Source organism: Gossypium arboreum, chromosome 7, assembly GCF_025698485.1.
Source record: "Gossypium arboreum isolate Shixiya-1 chromosome 7, ASM2569848v2, whole genome shotgun sequence".
In the NCBI taxonomy this organism is placed as follows: Eukaryota; Viridiplantae; Streptophyta; class Magnoliopsida; order Malvales; family Malvaceae; genus Gossypium; species Gossypium arboreum.
In genome coordinates, this window is record NC_069076.1 from 3742080 (window position 1) to 3758371 (window position 16292).

At 29.6% G+C, this 16292-nt stretch overlaps 1 protein-coding gene and 1 long non-coding RNA gene across 2 annotated transcripts; both read right to left on the reverse strand.

Annotated features, from left to right (window-relative positions):
* Positions 1-1058: 1058 nt before the first annotated feature.
* LOC108482757 (magnesium transporter MRS2-I-like) lies at positions 1059-6302 on the reverse strand. The gene is made up of 11 exons (XM_017785874.2): positions 5791-6302; positions 5675-5704; positions 5441-5600; positions 5243-5364; positions 4100-4174; positions 2410-2634; positions 2282-2326; positions 2160-2204; positions 1886-1915; positions 1634-1753; positions 1059-1470 (listed from the first exon to the last, which is right to left on the reverse strand). Exons 1-11 carry the CDS (start codon positions 6037-6039, stop codon positions 1384-1386), a joined length of 1188 nt encoding a protein of 395 aa, XP_017641363.1. The 5' UTR covers positions 6040-6302; the 3' UTR covers positions 1059-1383.
* Positions 6303-14288: 7986 nt separating this feature from the next.
* LOC128295166 (uncharacterized) lies at positions 14289-15070 on the reverse strand. The gene is made up of 2 exons (XR_008285494.1): positions 14819-15070; positions 14289-14558 (listed from the first exon to the last, which is right to left on the reverse strand). It is a non-coding gene; the product is annotated as an uncharacterized LOC128295166 (long non-coding RNA).
* Between the last annotated feature and the right edge of the window lie 1222 nt (positions 15071-16292).

Here is a 16292-nt window from a genome sequence, read left to right on the forward strand (position 1 = left end):
ATTTCATTTTACTAATTAATTTTAAATATATTATAAATAGTTTTTCTTCAAATCATTTCACTTATAAGTTCGATTAAAATTATATTGATGTTGAATTTTTATTTTTTTTAAATTTTACCCGGATTTCAAATAAGAATTTATCTTGCTTCCCCTATCCCTTAAACTTCAGCCACTCATTACAAAGAAACAAAAACAAAAAAAAAAAAAAATTGTAGAGCTTATTAATAATGCACATTTTGGGGACTTCTTGTAGCAATTGATTGGTTTATTAACCTTCATTGTTAAGGTAATATTGAAATGGTGACAAATGAGTAAGTCTTAGGTTTCAATCTTCTCCTCTACAAGCCTTAGTATTATGTTATGCATTAAAAGACCAAAGCTATTTCTGTTTTTTTCTTTTTTTTTTAATTTGTGCCCCCACCCAAATAAAAATAAAAGGGGATGGTTGTTATATTCTAATTTTTAAACTTAACATGCACGACATTTTGCCCAGAGAAGTAAAGGAAAGATGCAGGACACAGAGGTACGAGGCAAAGCTATTTGGGAAATGATGAAAAAGGTTCCGACCACGCTAAAAACAAGGATAAGGCAGAGAGAGAGAGAGAGAGAGAGCATTTGTTCGTCGCAGTGCCAGAAATCTCGTTAGAATTTTGTTACAGTGAAAGGCTTTGACAACTTTGGTTGGTAGGTATCCGAAGAAATTATAAATGCTGGAATTAATGCTCTATACCCGCTCCACGAAAATGATTACATGAATCAAATGTACTAACTATCGAGATCCACCCACCTCATAGTCAGTGCTCACTGGAAACACTTAGATTAATGAAATGGAAATGAAAATGCCATGGAAGGTGGGAAAAGGAAAACATGAGCGTTAAAAACAGAAAATGATAAATGATGATAGCAGTAATTGATGTGTGGCGTGATGTCTGTTGTAACTGTAACACAAGACAAGGCCTGCCTTATTCCTCTACAACAGTTACAAGGTGGCCTACCATCTAGACAGTGGCATACTAAAGGCCACTTGAGTCCCCCAAAAAAAAATAAAAACAAAAAAATAACCCAATTAGTATCAACTATCACACAACATTTAAAATATACAACGTATATATACATTTATGTATATGCCAACATGATGATACTTGATAAAACTTTGTTCTGCCAAATGCAGTGACCAATTACAATAGGAGGAACAACCCCTCCCATGGACCATATTTTTCATAAAGCATGATAAATTGATAATACTAAATATTATAGCATATGCAATGTTTCACCTGAAATTGCCAATGACCTGAAGCTTTACCAGGAATTCATTTCAGTTCTATGCATCTGCATAAAAAGATCAAGCTTTATCCCTATTACCTTGAACGCATTCTATGCACCTCATGACCCAATAAGACCCTTGTGCCTCGCGTAAGAAATTATTGATGTGAAAGTCGATGTGCATAGTAGTCCGGTAAGGATGACCACCTAAATTCAAACAGCATGTTTTCGTCATTAAAATTCTCAACAAATTTATGCAAATTATCAATAACTTGGGGAAATAAATCTTTAAAAAGAAAAAAACTGTAGGTTAAATTTCGTAGACAAATATAGTAGTTTACTTCTGGTATGGTGATCATAGGAGGCATACCCATTTAAACATGTATCCATGGCCCTCTTTCCATGTATAAGGAATATTCATGCCAAAGATTGCAGCAACCAGCGAATATATAGACAAGCAAACAGTCCCAGAACTTAAGAAGAGCTCTAGCTGCCACATACAGTGAAACCAGTAAACATAAACGCATGCTGCATGCAGATATAATATTCTATCTCGAAACCAGATTTATGTCACTGAATAACAGCAGAGAAAAAGGGTTTGGAGTCTATTTTAGAGGAGCACCTGAATAAGCTGATTTCGATGATTGTCAAGCTGCAAGAGAACGCATAATTCAGATTATCAAGATCTCAAATTAGGTCATGATACTTGAAGGCGTTAAATTGCCTTGGGAGAATTTTGATAGCTACAGAAAACTCCCAAGCTTCAATTTTAAATCAAAATTGTCAGGTAACTGAGACATTCAGACACGTCCCTCAACCATCAAAACCCTCCTTCAGCATTTTTGCCACCTTAGTTTTTTTTTTCTTTCCCAATATAAATTTACTTAGCTGATCACCTGGATATTGATATAGTCTTCTGTGTCATCGATGTATTCTCGCAGCTGGTGAGAAAAAAGGATAATTATGTTAAGTAACCATGAGATTAGAGCAGAATTATTGTTAAAACTAAGGAGCCTACCGTGGTCAATTTGTTCAATGTATTGTCAATTTGCATAAAGTAAGCCTGCAGAATCCAGAAATCTAAACATAAACATTTACTTTTGCATTAGCTAATCAAAACCCATGGCAGGTAACGACTTCAATTACCTCAAGCAACATTTCAAGCTCCTCGACATCGTTGTCCTCCTCAACTGTCACTGCACTTGCCCGACTTGTTCTTGATATCTTTGAACCTATAGTTGGTGAGGACGGATACCAATTAGGAGCACCAGAAACACTTACAGGTGAGCATGCCACTGCCAACTTTCTCGATAAATAAAGGTCTGCCATATCATCATCGTCATCCAAAAGTTGTTCAAGTTCATCTCTTACCTAAAGGTAGGAGAGCTTATAAAGAATTGGTCTAGCTCCTTCAATAAAATAAAATAAAATAGTCTAGGGACTTAATGTGTTCTACTATGTTTTACTTCAGTCATTAGTGCCTAAGGACTATGTTTTACTTCAGTCATTAGTGCCTAAGGATCTGCAACATATGCCCTAGAGAGCACTAGCAGTCATATAGTTGTAAACTGAACTCTGGACCTCAGGTTAAAATCTAACCAACCAAGATATCGAACCTTGACACATCCCAGAAATGTTCGTACGTTTTTTTTAGATCAATTAAACTACTACTGAAATAGACAATATAATGTTCGTACGTTATTCAATGAGAAAGTTACAGGTATCTTAGCAAAATGCCGAAACCCCTCTTAATATATTGGCTCCTAGGTCCTAAGGCTTTTCCATTTGAGGAGACTTTTTTTTGAAATCAGGATCATCCTTGCTCCTTGTTAAAATTACCAGGTTTTCCAATTGATTTACAGAATGTATATGCACTTACCAATATTTCTTCTTATTCTGAGGTAAAACAGATATTACATTTGATCTTAGCCAAAAGACCGAGAAAAGGTATTGCCCTTACCAACATACATTTTCTTCCTCATTATCCCTTTTTATCTAGTATCATAAAGTTGTTCTTATTGTGGCTCTCCCGGGTTTACTTTGGGAGGTTACGTTTGCCTCTTTGGTTTTCCGAGTGACTTGCATCCTAGACTAAATATTAGAACATGAGATCAACTAGAAAACAACCAAATTTGTTAACCTTCCACGGGGAAAACCTGTACCAAAATCAGATTATCCGGATCAACTCCTTGAACAGAGAAACCTATCCCCCCAAGTGCCTCCCGTTAGCTTCCTTTTATTTGCTTAAAGAGGTTTTTCCTATGAATTCGCATGCATCTAGGGCCTTGGCTTTTCATTTTTTAAATGGAAAGAAAAAAACTGATGAAAGTGCAAGCAATGGCGGAAAACAATTATGGTAGCCTTGAATCCAAATATCTCTGTTTTGGAAGCCACAAATCTGACCCTCGGTGTCTAAATGTGTTCACTGTTCGTGCACGATCAGCCTCTTCAGTGAAAACTCACGTGCGGAGGAAAGAATATTATAAATTCTAAGTGACTGACAAAGCCAAAATAAAGAACTGAAGTACTACTAAGACTATACCAATGCACGTTAATCTTTAGTTAACAGGAGAGTTTATTTGAATTTTCCTTCTGGAAATCAGCTGGACCATTCTATACATGCGCCAATAAGAAAAATCTCCAGTAATCCTTAAAAAAAAAAAGGTAGATATTTATTATGCCTGTTATTGCACAAAGTCATCTGATAACTGAAAAGCTGTAAGCAGCTTATTAGCATTGGGCCAAATCAAGAATGACAAAAAAATTATTCATCCACCATGAGAAACTGAAATTTCAGTGATGTTTAGCTTCTAGAATCCTAAACATGGCAACATACCTTTTGAACCCGATTTGTCAGTCTTGTCATTGCACTTTTCAGTTTACGCACATGGTCCAAGTTACGACTGCTAATCTGCACATAATTACAATTCTTGCTTGTAATTGAACTTATCTTACAGGCAAACCTAGAAAACAGTGGTACTGAAACTCTTTGCTATTCATCAAATAACATTAAGGCAAAGCAAATGAAAAGCTGTGATATAGAAAATCTTATTTCCATGTTATATAGAGATGACAATTAAACAACCGAATCACAGTGGACAATGTTTCATTGTAATTCGTATGTTGCAAGAGCTTCTATTCAACATTGTGGTCATATAACGTATTTTACTATTTCTCTCAATAATACTCATATTTCATTACATTATTTATGGATGCCTCAAAGTGAAAGTGCAGCCTGTTCTAGTGGCCATATAGGATGCAGTTGGTAATAATGTTAGCAACTATAGAGGAAGACCAGCCTTAACACTAGAGCCTACTCCTGATGACCAAGTTAATTGTGAACTGAAAATCTGAGCCAGAAGCACATCTTGCGATACCGAAACCTCAGGCTATCATTGCAGCTTTTACCTAGACTTTCTTTCTCCCATTTAGCCTCACAGTTTCAATGAAATTAAACTGCTTAGTTACCACCATAAGATGTAATTACTGTCATTATCAAGGCAAGTTTGGTAAAAGGACTAAACAGCACATGCAGTAAAATGGCAAAATGCCAAATTGTGATGCAGAGAAATCTCTAATATACCAAAGTGGCTGACGGATGCTTTGACTTCTTACACGCTGAAGTCGTTATTGAAATTCAATTTTGCGGAGAAAGGTTGATGTATTTTCCATGGTTGAATGTATTCATGTAATGTTAAGTTTAATCCTTTCATCACTTTCACAAAGAATAGGCATAAAAAAACTTTGGTATAATAAAGTGAGGAGGCGTTAAATAGATATAATAAAGTTTGTAGTACTTTAAGAGCCAAAACTCTACTCCTATAGCTATATTGTATGTTGCATCAAAGTCAACTACTAGATTTAAATGAAGCACTAGAAAGAATAATCAGCCAACAACAAATCTCATCCCTTCAATTCAACTAGATGTAAGGGAAAGTTAAGGATAAACTATTCAGAGAGAAAAAAAAAATGAAAATACCTTGGAGGTCAGCTCATCTAGAGCTGGATAGGTATCAGTCTCCAGTTCTCTAGTACGCGCATCAAGAAAGCTACAAATTGCTTCTAGTGCTACTTCCAGTGCCCGGAATTCAAATGGAAATTCTACATGAAACGATATAACGTCGTAGAATGAAAGACAACTCGAGAAAATGATTTCCAAACCAAAAGTTAGTATTACCGTTTTCTTCTCCAGTGTTGATATCGTTACGCAAACCAGGATGTTCTTCTTCTTCTTCTCCTAGGCCTTGACATGTGAGATCTTTTTCTTGAGGCAATCGCCTTTTAAGTTCGGCAACAATAGGTATTACGTTATCATCAAATGGATCTCTAAGCAAGACCTATCTCAAAATAAAACCTCAGTACTACATTAAACGGAAGTATTAAAAGGTATTCGTATATCCTATAAACTAACCTCTTCTGCTGTTATTATAGCTTTAATGTGCTGCGATCAGATCAAGAAACAAGAGTAAAATCAAATTAAAGCAATAGAAAATGAAAAAGATGAAAAAAAATGGAAATCGAAATTACCTCTAAATTGAGAACAATGACTTTTTCTCTGCCCAAAACGGTGGAAGGATAGGATAACATAGGATCAAGAACACGAAGATCTCTAGCATGAATCTGAACACGGCGCATTATAGCGTACTTGTCGACGTCAAGAACCGTGCCTTGCCCCTTTGCATCTACCGAAACCCAGCTCGTCGTAACCGCCGTTTTCTTCTTCACCGAAGCTACTTGCGTCTCCGCCGCCGGAACAAAATACACCTGTCGAGTCATTCCTGAAAAAATAAATAAAAAAGACCTTGAAAATAGAGCAAAGATGAGTGGAAAATTTTTTATAGAGATCCGAGGACATAAAAGGGAGTGTTAATGGTAATGAAGGAGATGTGGGGGCAGATGAAAAGGAAATTAAGGAGATATTTGCTGCTGTACTGCATGGGGCCTCAAACTGTTTCAGTGCTGAAAGTGAAAAATGGAGGAGGAAAGGTTTTTTAAACAGCATAAAATTTCCTTGTTTTAACTTCCAACATTTGGCGCGTGTTTTAACGGTCTTTGTCTTTTTTCTCTTTAAATAATAATTATGGTATTATTTGATAATATTTTAAAATATTAATTGTTAAAATTTTCTTTTCAAGATTACTTTAAATCAAATGAACAATTCTAGTATTGTTTTGGTCAACGAGGCTTTGAGCAAATGTAGAATTTTGTATTATGAAAATGGAGGTTTTTTTTAAATTTTTTCCTATTAATTAATTAATTAAATTATTTTAATTAGAACTTTTGACATAAACAATTTAGTCTACGTTTTATTATCAAACTGTTGAAATATTTTCAACAGTTATAAGTAATCAAAAGTTATATCATAGGTTATTAACTAAAACTTATCGCTATTTATAGTGATGAGTTATAACTCTTAAATTCGAAAATTATATTACTTGATTATTACCAAATAGTTATTGCTAAAGACATTATTGTCCATTTAGGTAGTTATATCTCTATGTAGGGGTGAGCAAAACTCGATTCCATTCCAAAAAATCGAAAAAATTTTGAATTTCGAGTTATTTAAATTATTCGAGTTCGAGTTGAGTTGAATTTCACAATTTGAATAACTCGAATAATTCTAATAATTCGAATAACAGATTAGTGTAAATACTCTTTTAGTCTCTGTCAACTTTGAAAATAAGTAAGTTGGTCTCTCTTAACAAAAATACAAAAAAATTCAAAATAACATTTAAATTTCAAAACATTTATAAAAATTTCAAAATTTATATTTTTAAGAAAAATTATAAAATTTCTAAAAATTTCTAAAAACATATAAATAAGTTAAAATTTTAAAATTTTCTAAAATAATAATTTGGGACCTAATTAATGATTCAAATTTATCATACTCTCTAACATGAAACTAATTATACTGTAACAATATTCTTATTTGGCATGTTTAATTTTTTAAATTTAACTCAAACAATTTCACTCAATTCGACTCAACTCGAATTTCATTTCATTCGATTCGAAAAATTTTCAATTTGAGCTAGAATGATAAAATAGGACTTGTGAACTCGATTAACTCAGACTTTGTTCACTCGATTCGATCGAACATTCACCCATATCCTTATGAAGAGAAATGAGACGTCCTATAAATAGGTGTAGAATTTTATTTGCATGACACATAAAAACATAGGAACAATGTTTCTTTCTATTTTTCCCACCATATTTTATATTTCTATATTATTTTATAAAGAATTACTACAAAAATTGATATCTTTGTTATACTCCAATCAATGCTCAATGGGTTGTTTCCGTCAATGTAAAACATAGACAATCATTGGGATTCATTGTATCATTAAGGTTCATTTGTCAATAACTCTTCTGTATACCATAATATAAGTAGGGGCGAGTACAACTTTAAAGAAAGTGGCATTGATACACACCTTGAAACTTTTGTACATTTCTTATAAGTTTATTTTTATCCCCAAGGACCGACAAATTCACCCCTTGTTAAATAGATTATATATTCTACAGCTAACCCTTATCAAAATTTGAAATCAAAGTGAGCAATTGTCTCATGAATAATGAATGATTAAGGAGACTTGTTTGTGATGATATCACCAATTGCAAAAGGCTCCTAAGTTTCAACATTTTCTTATGCCATTGCTTAATTTGCAAGCAACACATTCCAACCTTCTAATACATATACATCAATTCAAGCCACCCAAATTGAAATAAAAACTTTCCATAGAATTTTTTAGTACACACATTAATTCCAATTTTTCATATCATTTACTCCTAGGCCAACTTCAGTTTTAGGGGCCAAAATACTCTTTAGATGGGTAGTACATTTACTTGCGAATAAGTGTAAATATAACGGTGGCAGTATTATTAGATACTATACCGATATTTAGGGGTGAGTAAAATTCAATTTGATTCAAAAAAATCGAACAAAATATTCGAGTTTTGAGTTAATAGAATCAAGTTATTCGAGTCGAATAACTCGATTCGAGTTCAAGTCGAGTTGAATTTCACCATTTGAATAACTCAAATAATTCAAATAATAGATTGGTATAAATACAATTTTGGTCCTATCAACTTTGAAAATAAACAAATTGGTCTCTCTCAACAAAAATTACAAAAAAAAAATCAAAATAATTTTCAAAAATTCAAAATAACTTTGAAATTTTAAAATATTTATAAAAATTTAGATTTTATATTTTAATTTTTTAAATTTCTAAATATATATAAAAATTATTTTTTCTAAAATAATAATTCTAGGACTTAATTAATGGTTCAAAATTTTCATGCTCAATTATCTTTTTTTTTTTTTTTACTTTGCTTTGAAAAAATTCAAACATATATAGTTTCAAATTTGTATACTCTAACATAGAATTAGTTATACTTGTAACAATATTTTTATTTGACATATTTAGTTTTTTTTAATTTAACTCAATTAATTTCACTGGGTTCGACTCGACTCGAATTTTATTTCACTCGACTCAATTCGAAAAGGATTCAAATTAAGTTAAAATGATAAAATAAGACTCATGAACTTGATTAACTCGAATTTTTTCACTAAATTTAATTAAACACTCACCCCTAATAATATTGTAGCATAAGATAAAAAAAAATTAAACGCATGGTACTGAAAATAAACGTTGATTCAAATTTAAAAACTCCCTTTTATTGCACTTCAAGTCTTTTCCAATCAAAACGCATTACAAATTTGAGTAATTTTCTAGTGAACTTTTGTTGGCAAAAAAAAAAAAAATCTTTCACCAAATGTTGTGAAGATTGAAAATGATTGATTGGATAAGTTGTAATATGCCATAAAAAAGAGAGAAACAAGCTTTCAATTCTCTAAGTGACTTTCTCAGTGGAATTAGGAAATTTTGGATTTTAGTTTTCTATCATCACCTAATGTTAGAAGCAATAAACAAATATTTTGACAATGGTGAAGAATGCTTTATGTTTTTTTTGTTTTTTTGTTTTTTTTATAGTGGGAGAGGGTCACAATCATCAAATTTTAATCTTGGTTTTGAGGTGTTATCCATTTATCTCTTGTATTATTGGCATGTTTAATTAAAATATATATTTATCTTTTAAAAATATTAGAAATATCTATTAAAACTTAAATTGGGACGACGGTGAGAATGTGAGATGGAATGAGGATGAACGTGTTCAACATCCATGATCATAAAGATAGTAGTGATTTTCAAGATTACACAATCATAATTGAGCAAGGCGGATGATAAGGCAATAGTAAATTTAACAACATCTGCCCCATGTTTAGAAGTGTTCATGGACCGGGGCGGGTCTAAACATGATGTTAACATACTTTATGCTTGCCCAAAATTAGTCCGGCCCAAAATATGTACTTAAAATTTTACCTAAATCTACCTATATTTGTAAATGGTTTGCCTAAACCCATTTTAGACCCATACATATTATTTTTTTAATTTAAAAATATTATATTATTTTAATTTAGTATTTAATAGTTGTCTATATTCTTTATTATTTAAAATTTTATATATAATTATCTCTAATATTTTTAATGTTTACATTATAGTAGCATTATATATTACTATAGATTTAATTTTTATTTGTTATAAATTACATAATATATAAAAAAATAACATGGTATAAAATATTACAAACTTACAAAATATTCAAGCCTAAACATGATCCTTATTTAAAACAAACTTAAAATTTTTTACTTAAAGCTCTTTCAAATTTTACACGAACCTTCAAACTTAAATAAATAGGTTGGAACCTACGTTGCTCCATTGTGACCCTTAAAAACCCGATTTGCAACCCTAAGAAATAGATTTTTTAGTAAATTACATTGTTGGTCATTCAACTATGTTTAACTTTTATTTTTAGGCATTCAATTATAAAAAGTTAGAGAATGACCATCCAACTAACCATGTTTGTCATTTTATCCTAATTCATTTAACTATAGTTAACTGTGTGATAAAGAGATGACATCTAAATTTGATATAATAATAAGTTTAATACTCGACGTTTACATATTGTATCAAATTGGTCATTACTTAAAAAAATCAATATTTATACAGATATCTCAATTTGGTCATGATTCTAAAAATATTTTTTATAATTTTATAATATTATATGGTTTTTTATAAAATCATGGCCAAATTGATACAATGTGTAAATATTGAGGATTACTTTTTAGAGTCATAATCAAATTGAAACAATGTGTAAATTTTGAGGACTATATTTATTATCATACCAATTGTAAAACTATTCTCTACGTTACAAGTTAATACAAAGTTAACAGTAATTAATGAAATTTGATAAAAAAAATAAACATCATAGAAATAAATAGAAAAATGAAGGGATATTTCAATCCGTTGATCTTGTTGCCCCTATAAACAAACATGCGTGAATCATTTCATGAAATATGTGTTTAGTTAATCCAAAGTCTCAATAGTTAGCTCTTGATCTTTCGGTCGAAAAGCATTGTCAATGAAAGCATGTCAGTGCACTGTTTCACGTTAAAATTATAATTTTCCATAATTTTTTTTTATTTTTCATTTTTTCTGAAGGTGGATGAATCAAAGGATATTTTTTTTCCAATTTTTTCCTCTTATTCTCCCTATGAATCAATCTTTTCTTTGCAATAACAGTTGATTCTTATTAGGGGTGAGTATTTGATTGAATCGAGTCTAAAAATTTCGAATTAATCGAATTCACGAATCCTATTTTAGTAACTAAACTCGATTTGAATTATTTTCGAATTGAATCGAGTCAAAAAATTCGAGTCGAGGTAACGAATCCTATTACTTATACTCAATGTTGCATTTACATAGACCGATTATTTAACTAGTAGACGAAGTACAATATTATTTAACTATATAAAAAAAATATAATGATTTTGCCTTTTTATTTATGAGTAAATATTTATTAAAACGACGTAGTTTTACCTTTTAACTTAATGGTTTTGAATTTTAACTTTAGAAAAGATAAATGTTTATTAAGACAACATAGTTTTGCCTTTTCTTATTCGGATTTTTGAATAACTTGAATAGTGTAATAATATTCGAGTTAAACCGAAAAACTTAATTTTTTATTCAAATTGATCCAAATAACTTGATTAACTTAAATAATTCTAACTATTTAATGCAAAATTTAAATTTTTATCGAATTCTTTGAATCAAATCAAATTTTACTCTCTCATAATTCCTATTATTATCAATAATACAAGTAGGGCAATTAGTAGGATAATAATTTTGTACCTCTTATAGAGGCCCGCCCATCGTTGATGGGTTAATTGGATTCAAAGCTTTAGTGTGGGCCTTGCTCTCTCCAAAATTAAAAAAAATCATTTTCTTTAAATTTGTTAATTTGCCTCCTAATTTTTTAAAATTTTCATTATGCCATTTAGTTATTTTAAAAATTTAAATTAATTTTTTTATTTTTCAATTATTTCATTAATCTCATAAAAGAATTTAAAATTTTAATTAAACTATAATTTAAAAAACTCATTAAATACTTAAAATTTTTAATATTTTAAATAAGCCTCACAAATTCAATCTCAAAATCTTCTATTTTCTAACATCAAAATCTTAAACTTTTTTATAAAAATAATATTAAATTTTAATTAACTACAAAAATAAGGTAGAAACAAATTAATTACAACAAATTAAATGTTCGCTACAATAATTTTAGATGTCGCCTAACACATTAATGGCACCAATAAATTTAAAAAGAAAATTAGTTTTTGATTCCAACACCAAAGAATAACTTTTTTCTACATTTAGTGTCTTAATTATTTTTCCATGCATTTAATGCATTGATGCATATTCTCTATATTTAATGTCTTTTCCTTGCATTTAATTCTTAAAACAACAATTTTTAATTTTATTTTAATGAATGTCGCTTGACACATTAATAGCATCAATTAAAAATATTTTTTCTATTAGATTTTTTTTTAAATTTATTGGTACTATCAATGTGTCAAACATCACTCAAAATTACTGTAACAAATACATCATTTTCGTAATTAATTTATTCACACTCTATTTTTATAATTAATTAATTTTGTAATATTTTTTATAAAAAACAAACATTTAAAAGTATAATAAAGAAGGTGTGGAAGGCTGCACCCCTCAATAGATCTTCTATAAAACTTTTTCTAGCTAGAATTTGAAATTTTGATAGCCTAATTTAAGAAATTATTTAGGTTATTTTAGATATTAAGTTAGCCATAGAATAGATGGTGGTGACACTTGTGGACTACTAAGGAAAGGTGATTTGGATGATTTCTCTTTGGGTTAATTTAAGTAATTGTCCCTAAATTATTAGTTAATTTTTAAATTAATCTCTAAATTTCAAAATATTCTATTTGAATTCTTAGAGTATCGTATTGTATCAATCATACCATTATATTAGCATAGCCATTAATTTCAACATTGAATGCTAGTTTGAATCTAACATGGAACATATTTAAAATACATTAAACAAATTATGAATACATGTGTATTTATCACATTAACACGTTGGAGATGAAAAACAAACGATATCGATAAAATTTAGGAGGGTTATTTTCTTTTCTTTTAATTTTAAAAATATTAAATTCAAGTTATTCATGGCGGTAGTTACACATACGTTTACAATTTAATCCACATATTTTAAATATGATCCACATCAAACTTGAACTAGCATTTAACACCCAAGTTAATGGTTAAATTAATAGGAGGACATATTTTATAAAATATTATTACTTACAAAGTTTAGAAACCAATTTAAGATCCGAGACATACATATACATGATCACATTATTTTGTGTATGCTCAAATTATTATAATATTTTTATACGTTAACAATTTATTCTAAACTTTAAAGTATCAATATTATATCAATATCCTATAGTTTCTAAATTATATATATACACGTAAATTTTGTATTTTATGCAGCTTGTTATAATTATTCAATTAAAATAATTTTATATAATTTTTAATACATATTATAGTTTTGTTCAAATATTTTAATTATTTTTATTTTTTATGATGTGTCTTAATAGATCTCATATTTTACGTTATTTGTTATAATTAAATGTGTTCATGGGTCAAGTTTGGGTCGGGTCAAAGCATGATATTAACATATTTTATGTTTACTCAAGTCCAGTTCAACCCAAAATCTGGGTCTAAATTTTTGTCCAAACCCGCCCATATTTGCAAAATACTAACCCAATCCTATTTTAGGCCCGCCCGTATTATTTTATAATTTTTCTTTAAAATATATTTATATTTTTTATTTTAATATTTAATAATTTTATACATTTTTTATTTATTGAAAAATTTTATATAGTCATCTTAACATTTTTTAATGTTTACATTAGAGTAGTATTATATATTTAGTATATTTTTTTAATATGTTCTAAATTACGTCATACATAAAAATAACATAATAAAAAGTATTATAAACTTAAAATGGGTCGTGCCGAGCTCGGGCCTTAAATGTTCAAGTCTGAGCCTGATCTATATTTTAAACGGATCTAATTTTTTTGTCCAAGCCCGTTTTTCAGACATAACATTTTTGTTCAAACCCTCCTTAATTTTAGATGGACCTTCAGGTTTTAACAGGTAACCCGACTCATAAACAGTACTATTTATAAATGTTTATTTTTAACTTTAAATTTATTTTACACATGGTCTTTGGCCTTTAATGAATGGCATTGCCAATTCTTATACGCAATTGGAGTTTGCATTTGCTTCACGCCATGGACTTCCTAATACATAAAAAAGACTAATTTTCTTTTACTAAAAATCACAAGTTATTATTATTCTGGTCTGATATAGGATATGGAATATATCTCTAAATATACAGATGATTTATTCTTTGAAATTAACTTGTTACTATATGTAGTCAATTGCATATTAGCTTGATCGATATTAATATTATTGTCAACGTAGGAGAATATAGGTTCGAGTGCAATGAAGCGCATTATCCTCTTATTTAGGGTTGGAATAGGATTATGAATAGTTGTAGGTATTGATAAAAGAGAACAGATATGATAAGAACCTATAATTAGATTAATATTCCAAAAAAAAAAAACACTTGTTGTAGGCCAATTTTAGCCCGTTTACAATCAAACCCGAGTGGCCCAACAACCTTTAACCCAAAACAAAATAAAACCTAAACTACCAGCCCAAATTAAACAAACCCTAACCCACTAACATCAGCCCAAAACATTAACAGAAAAAAGAACCCTAGCCGCCGCCTCTGTCCCATCATCTCTGTCAACCCCCATACTAGCCTCTGCTCCACCGTTCAACCACCACCTATACAACAAACAGAATGCGCAACAGCAGCAAAATATAGGGAAACAGACAGTGTAACAAATGGGCTATAAAAAGCCGAATGGAAACTATTGTAAAAAAAAAAGGGATGATCTTTTTCGAATATTCAAAAAAAAAACAAATCAATACAAAAACAAACGAATATTGAGAAGCAATCGAATAATAGAAAGGTGATTTCTTTGTTCCTTTTCCTCTTTATTACTATTATCCTTAGATAAATAAACAAAAGACATCAAACTTACCTTGTTTGGGGCGATCGGAGAGTAGAACCGAGAAGTTTCTCTTGATTTCAGTCGGTTTTCGTGAGGTTTTTGGGCGCTTCAACTACGGATCTAGGGTAAGGGGAACAAAAAGGTTAAAAAGGGGTCGATTTTGCGCTTCCAGCCGCCATATACGGCGATTGCCGGTGACGGACGGACGGTGGTCCGATCGCCGGAAATCGTCCCTGCCCAAAGCATTAAGACCCTTTCCCCTTTTCTTTTTTTCAAAACCATAGCTGAAATGAATTTTTAAAAAAAAAACTTGTCTCTTATACCATTTACAAAACGGCGTCGTTTTGACTTAGTGCATGCTGGTATAAAACGGTGTCGTTTTGGAGTAAAGCGGGTCGACCCGACCCATCCCAAAGGGGATCCACGTGTTTTGCTTTTGAGGGGCTATTTACCCAGTTGGTCCCTCCTCCTTTAATTACTCCACAATCCACTTTTCTTTATTTTTAATTTGGCCCTAAAGCAGATATCGCTTTGCGCTTTAGTCCCTCTTGCTGTGTTGTGTTTTGGGGAGGAACAATTACTTTTTTAATCCTCCCTTGTTTTACGCGCATCCAAATCTATCCTATTTTCCTTTATTTCTTTTTTAAAATTACCCCAAAATATTGTTTTAATTTAAATTTTATCCTTTTTCACCCTCTTTTGCGTATTTTATTTTATTTTAATATTATTTATATTTTATTAATATCATTATTATATCTATTATCAATATTCATTATTATTATCGGTACTAATATAGTTTCAATTGGTATTTATGTGTCTATATGTATATATATGTATATATTTATATAGTACTATTAGTGTTTTTAATATTATTATTATCATTTTGAATATATATATTGTACACATTTTATATATTATGCATGTATTCTTAATATCATCAATTATATATTTTATATATGTTATGTATATATTCTAATGTTATTAGTTATATATATTTTTATACTGTTTCATGTATGTATTTTTATATTATCCTTATTATTATTAATATTAGTATATGTTTTATTATATATGTATATATCTTTAATACATATAGGTATATATATTTATGTAATATTATTAATAGGTGTTTTAACACTATTATTTCTAATATGTATATATTATGTAGATATTTTAATATTATATTATGTATATGCATTTTTATATATTACGTATATATATACCTTTTTTAATGTTGTATTTTATATATATCATGTATATATTTGAATACTATATTATATTTTTCTTACATATTATCTTTTATATATATATATATATATATTTTTTTTAATAACTATATATTATGTATGTATTTTAACATTACACTATGTATATATTTTTATACTATGTATATACTTTGTAATACTATTATTATGTTTATATTTTAAATATATATACGTATGTATATAGGTAACATTATTAGTGTTTTAATATCATGTTTGCATCACTTTACTAACTATTATTATAT